Below are 6,459 nucleotides of genomic sequence, written 5' to 3'. Positions count from 1 at the left end.
ACTTAACCTAATCAATTAGTAATGTCTCCATCTTGGAACTTAGATACCTACTAATAAGAGAGCCATCAGAGTGCAACCAGAAATTCAGCATAAGAACAATGGCAGTTGGTTATATTGATCTTAAATAAATAGAAGGGAAAAAGTGGTCCCAGGGCTTTATAAAAAGTGAGAACTCATTAAACTAAAAACCAAGAAACCCGAGTTTTCATTCTTCTTGTAAGCACTTAGGAGAAAGTCAGGAACTTCTGTGTCTTTCTTATTTATTTTGTCTTTACTTCTTACCCAATTCTTAATTATCATTCGGTATGAGTAAAAAGGGAGAATACTTGTCTACCTGTCTTAAAATTACAATGATCAAATTATTCCAAACTTTTTTTTAGTTCTTTGGAAATATGTATTACCACATATATATAAAAGAACAAGAAATCTCTACATTAGCTCTCAACTGGGGATATAACATAAATAAAACAACTTTTCCATATTTTAAGAAGTTGGCTGCTTTAATAACTAGGAAGATTCAAGCTGTCGATATTATGTTTTAAAGTGAAATTTGGAACTGGAATTTATAATATTGTGATTGAAAACACGAGCGTTTTTTGAGATTATTAGGAAAGATAATTCAGAAATTAATGTGTAGGCTTTAGAAGGAACTGAAACCAAGCAAATACTGTTAAAAAAAAAAAATCCCAGTTCTCCACTGCGAGTGGCCCCCTCTCTAGGGGGCAGCAGAGACGCCCAGGAGGAGACGGAGATCGCGGCGACTCAAGAGAGGCCAAGTGGGTCCGGGCAGTGCCCGCGCCAGGCTCTGAGCTGCAGCCCCAAAGGCGGGGGTCGAAGGAAGAGGCGAAGAGGCGGAGAGGCGGCTTCACGGATAAGCTTTTGCAGGCGACGCTCTCCGCCCGCCGGACGGGAGGCGGAGTAGCAGCCCGATTAAAGAAGCAGCCTGGAAGGAAGGAAGGAAGGAGCGAGGGAGGGACGGGAACGGCAGGAGGAGGAGCAGCGAGCTGGGCTGCAGCTGCGGCGGGAGGAGGAGCGGCCCCCGCGAGGCCACGTTTTGTTTTTGTTATTTTCCACTGGAGTAGTTGCCGGAGGCCTTTCCTGAGGACTGACCGCGCCGCAGCCCTGCAGCCCCGACCTTCCAGGTGACAGCCGGTCACCCTGGTAGGAGTCAGCTCCGCCCCAAGTCACCCCCTCCCGCCCACAGCCCCATTCCCCGCCTAGCCACCCAGTGTCTGCCCCAGGCGAGCGCGGCGGCCGCAGCGGGGCTGCAGCGCTGGAGCCGGCGGCCGCGGGGACCCTCGGCGTGGTCCTCTGACCCTGCAAACCCGCGACGGAGGAAGGGGAGGTCCTGCCCGAGGCGCCAGCCCCAGGAGGAGGATGCCCATTTAACCCGCCCTCGCCTGCCGGGCGCTTGCCTCGGTGCCCGCCGCCGGAGCCTCCGAGCCGCGCCCGTGGAAGTGCTGCATGGGGCAGGGCTGCTGAAGCGCAGAGTTCGGGGTTGCGCCGCTCCCAGGCAGGCGCGGGAGCCCGGTGCGGCAGTTGGCACAGTTTCGGCGGCGCCTTCTGCGCGGGAGTGGGGGGCGCGGTGCGCCCGGCCGGCCTCCGCGGTGCCCTGGTGAGGCGAGAGTTATGGAGCCGCCCAGCTGCATTCAGGATGAGCCGTTCCCGCACCCCCTGGAGCCCGAGCCGGGCGTCTCAGCTCAGCCCGGCCCCGGGAAGCCAAGCGATAAGCGGTTCCGGCTGTGGTACGTTGGGGGGTCGTGCCTGGACCACAGGACCACGCTGCCTATGCTGCCCTGGCTCATGGCCGAGATCCGCAGGCGCAGCCAGAAGCCCGAGGCGGGCGGCTGCGGGGCGCCGGCGGCCCGAGAGGTGATCCTGGTGCTCAGCGCGCCCTTCCTGCGTTGCGTCCCCGCGCCGGGCGCTGGGGCCTCGGGGGGCACTAGTCCGTCGGCCACGCAGCCCAACCCGGCGGTATTCATCTTCGAGCACAAGGCGCAGCATATCTCGCGCTTCATCCACAACAGCCACGACCTCACCTACTTTGCCTACCTGATCAAGGCGCAGCCCGACGACCCCGAGTCGCAGATGGCCTGCCACGTTTTCCGCGCCACAGACCCCAGCCAGGCAAGACAGGGGCTCGGAGGCGCGGGGGCGGGCTCGGCCTTGGGGGATCGGGGAGCAGGGCGGGAGGGGCGGGGACCCCACTTTAAGGACCGACTGAGGTTTGGCTGCAGGCGCGCGCGTTCCACGTGGCGCGCTCAAGCGCCGGCTGGTCCCCTTCCCTGGACCTTGGGAGTGGGAGAGAAGGCGTTCGGGGGCTGGGCGAGCGGCGGGAGCGGCCGGCCGGCTACAGCAGGGACCCGGAGGGAAAAGGACAGCGGTCCCGGGATGGAGGGGGAGCTGGCGCGTCCAAGGAGCACGCGTGGAGGAGCGCGCGTCCCGGGAGGACGGCGGTGTCTGGAGTGTGACCGGAGATGGCTTGCTTGCCGCGTGTGTGTGTGTGTGTGTGCGTGTGCGCGCGAGCGCGTGTATGAACGCGGAAGGTTGGGTTCCTAGAGGTCCTCACTAGTTCTCAGTCGCAGTCAAATCCTTAACCGGTTTGGCTGGTCGCGTCATCTTCGCAGCAGCACCTGCAGGTCTCCGGTCTGGGAGGCAATTTCCGAGCGGGGCTTAGGGAAAAGTTACTAGACATCGTCAGATTGTCTGCAAAGAAGGATTCTACATTTGGATATCGAATGTAAAGAAGCCCTTTTTTTGCGGTTTTTAAACACACTTATTGGAGGCAGTGTAGTAGAACAGGTTTCTAATATCATTTTTTAAATGTTTTTTTCACTTTTGTTTTTAATATTTTTTTTCCAGAGTCTTCTAAATCGAATTACCAAACAGTAAACTTTACTTCCTTAAAAACAGATATGGTCCTTATGGAACAGGGAGAGGAGAACTTGACTATGCAGTGATTGTGTCTTTGAAAACAGAGTTTTTCCCCTTTAATTTGTAATGAGTTTTCTCCCCCCCATATCAAAAGCTTCCAAAATGCTGTTTTAAAAATGGTTATTTACTGTTTGCACAGTACTTTAGGTTCTTTGGAAAAATAGTGTTGTCTAAATATAAATAAAGTCTCAGGTTGCACCATGTGGCTTTCTTTTGGTAACTGGGAAATTAATCGTAGTCAGATGAGAAAAACATCCTATAAATATGGCTTTAATTTTTTTTATTTCACAATTCTTCTGTCTGTAATTGAAAGACTTAGTTCAACAGTTTTCACAAAAGGCTTGTAGTTGAATTGAAGAAAATAATAGTTCATTGTCTTAGATTTCATCAGTTACTTTGAAAAATAGTTTTTTTTTGTTTGTTTGTTTGTTTTTTTTTTTGAGACGGAGTCTCGCTCTGTCGCCCAGGCTGGAGCGCAGTGGTGCGATCTCGGCTCACTGCAACCTCCACCTTCCGGGTTCAAGTGATTCTCGTGCCTCAGCCTCCCCAGTAGCTGGCATTACAGGCACCCAACAATCAGAACTCCTAATGTGAAGTTATGTTTATGGCATAACTGTTATGTTTATGGCAAAATATCGTACTAAAATTATTTCAAGATCCTAACCACGATTTAATGAATTTCATTTTGTGAACATTTGTTCAAAACTTATTTTTAGCTTTCACATATGTTACAATTGGAAAGTTTCTGAAAGCTATTACATTTTATTGTATTACATTTTTCTGGTTCTGGTGGTAAAGAGGAGCCAGTTGCATTTTTCCAGGACTTTAAGGAACTTTTCATGACTCTTGGGGGTTTCTGTTAAAGTTATTTCCCCCCAGCGACATCTGATGCATGACACATTGTTGCTAATCTCATTGATGGTCCTGGCACCTTTAGTTCTCAACAGCTGCTGTTGAGTTCCTCTTGGTCTCATTGGTAGGAAGACAATTATAAACATTCCTTTATTTTCCTCCATTATCTATTTAAGCGTTAGAGGCTGAACTATATAAATATTAATATGTTTAGGCTCACTTCCCCCTTTTAGTCCAGTGGGAGCAGTGGTAGTCATATGACTTTCTCATAAAAGTTCAAGAAAACCTCTAACTTTCCTGTTTATTGCCTTTTCCCAGATGAGTGTTTGATCTAAAGATATGAATTACTATTTGCTCTTAACCAAGAGATTCCCTGGCAGAGGATTATTAATTTGAAGGGCCAGATGTAGCGTCTCTAGAGAGCATCTCCAGCCATTAATCGGTGGTTACAAACTCAAATAACAAAGAAGAGGGTTGAGTGAGGACCATGGAGGACTGGATAGTGGGTGGCCTTTCTCAAGGTGCTACTTAGCTCCACTTGGAAATTGCATGAATAGGATGCAAGTCTAGCATTGCTAGAGCTGCTCATTTCCCAAGAGAGAGTGGAAATCTGAATTTTTATATATGACCCCGCATTTTAAAGTACTGGCAAATATTGTAAACATTTAAGAATCCTATCTGGGCCAAACAATACACATCTGAGAGATGGCTTTAGAGATCCATGAGCGGCCACTTTTGATCTTTGGCATAAATATTTGTTGAGTGGACAAGCGCAGTCATTGACACTATGTGCTGTTTGCTGTATTTCCTTTAGAGCATCCAGGTTCATTTGATATGGCTGTCATAGTAGGGGAAGCTGGGACCATCCTTTTTGAAGAATTTAGCAGAAAAATTCCCAGAAGTGTTGATTCTGCAGCTGGACATGTTAAAGGGGTCAGTTCAACATATTGTCATCCAGCAGTATGCTTCATGCAGAGTTGGCTGTGGATAGTTCTAGGGACCCTTGAAGTCAGAAGGAAGACCTGCTGTTTGCTTTGTTCTGAGTTCTACATTTGAAGTGGAGAATTATTTATTTGGACTTAAGATCATTGTTAAGAGAGTCTCCTAAGTGTTTCCCTCAGTCCTCGACAGAGTCTACAAAGTCTACAAACGTAGCCTAGAGCAGTAGACCTGCAAACATCCCCTAACATACTTGTCTGTGGTTTGTCTGTCATGCCTATTCCTTTAATGCAATGGCCCTATCTGTTGGATGACCGTATACTTTATTGTTTGATATGGGACAATTTTATTGTCAGAAGGGGCACCACTAATAATTATACAAGCACTGTGAGTAATAAACCTGGACTGTTCAGGACAAACCGGGATATATGGTCACCATGGCAAAGTTTGTGTTCATGCAGAGCCACCGAGTTGGAGGATTGTGGTTACTAATATAAAATGATAATGTTTTCAAGAGTATCTACTCACATATTGGAGTTGGATCTACATTTGACCTTAGAGCTGGGAGTGCTGTACTAATCGCTTGGGGGTCTGTTGTGGGGAGTTGCCACAGTGATGTGTTCCCTCTTGGCTCCACACCTCCCTTTGGGTCAGAGTCAATTTAAGGATGTGTGTCAGGAGAAGCATTCAACCAGAATGGCTCAATGCACCACTGTTTCTCCAAGGTGCAAAGAGAAATGGAGATGGGGGTGAAATGTATGCCAATGCAGATCTGTCTCTAGTCAAGCCTATGTAGTCTTATACAGGAGGAATGTCAGGCTTAGCACATTTCAGCTAAACTTGAATATTTGAACTGGGAAAAGGGCTTAATCCCATTGGCATGAAGTGAATTATAGACTTAAACTGATTGGGGAAACAAGAATATCTGATTCTCTCCCAAAGGTCTAGGATAGGTCACTAATACTCTGTAAATATTTATCCACTTGCAAAAAGAGTCTGTATGGCATTACCCAAATTTTTCTGTTAAAAAGTTATTTTATGTTATACGTACATTACTACAATAAAAAATAAAGCAGGAGTTGTTATTGAAAATATGAGACTTTGTTATGTTAATTTTTAATTAACATTTGCCTGTGAGTTTTGAAGCATCATTATATTTTATAATTATAGGATGAACAATCATTTAAAAGGTAAAAACATGATTGTTATAATGTTTATTGGTTGTTTTTGTGTATTATTTACTGAAGCTTGCAAGAATGATTTTAAAGAGACTTTACAAATTGTGTTCTTAAGATTAAAAAAAGGAATTTAATGCCAGTTTTTTCCCAACTCTCAGTTCTCTTAAAAACGTGTATTACTATCTGAGCTTTATTCACGTAACCAGTTTTTTTGTCAATATATTTTTAGAAGGTCATTTTTCAGTTCTTTTTCAAAGTTGATGGTTAGTAGCTTTGAGAATATACTAGTAAGAATACCAGAGAAATTGAAACCTGGAAGATTTCACCTCTCTGTGCTTTCTAAGAAGTTTGTTCTGTGGACAGATAGATCTATCTCTTTTTTTGTAATCATTTTTTATTCTCTCTCCTCCTTGCAGTCTGAAGTGGAGGTTAATTTGCCTTGGCTCTGTGGTAGAATCTTGACTGCAATATCTGGGGGAAAGGCACAAACATAGCCCAGAGACTCCCAGCCACAATGGAGCACATTATGATAGGAGCCCTAAGCTGAAAATTGAAG

The 6,459-nt window shown here is 46.5% G+C and overlaps 1 protein-coding gene across 7 annotated transcripts in view; it reads left to right on the top strand.

Moving 5' to 3' along the window:
* Positions 1-720: 720 nt before the first annotated feature.
* The window catches only part of TBC1D4 (TBC1 domain family member 4), a 200,157-nt gene continuing 194,418 nt past the window's right edge, over positions 721-6,459 (top strand). For 6 of the 7 annotated variants that reach the window (XR_010150515.1, XM_063792201.1, XM_054665377.2 and 3 more), the window contains exon 1: positions 728-2,127. Coding sequence is in view for 6 of the 7 variants with exons in the window: in XM_063792201.1 (XP_063648271.1) it covers positions 1,630-2,127 (498 nt within the window). In the remaining variant the exon portion in view is untranslated. Of the gene's footprint in view, positions 2,128-6,459 lie in introns of all 7 variants that reach the window. The other variant, XM_003314176.6, reaches the window with a different exon arrangement.

The sequence above is a fragment of the Pan troglodytes genome, chromosome 14, assembly GCF_028858775.2.
Source record: "Pan troglodytes isolate AG18354 chromosome 14, NHGRI_mPanTro3-v2.0_pri, whole genome shotgun sequence".
NCBI lineage: Eukaryota > Metazoa > Chordata > Mammalia > Primates > Hominidae > Pan > Pan troglodytes.
Note: the sequence above shows the minus strand (reverse complement) of the source record. Positions and strands in the feature narration are given on the sequence as shown.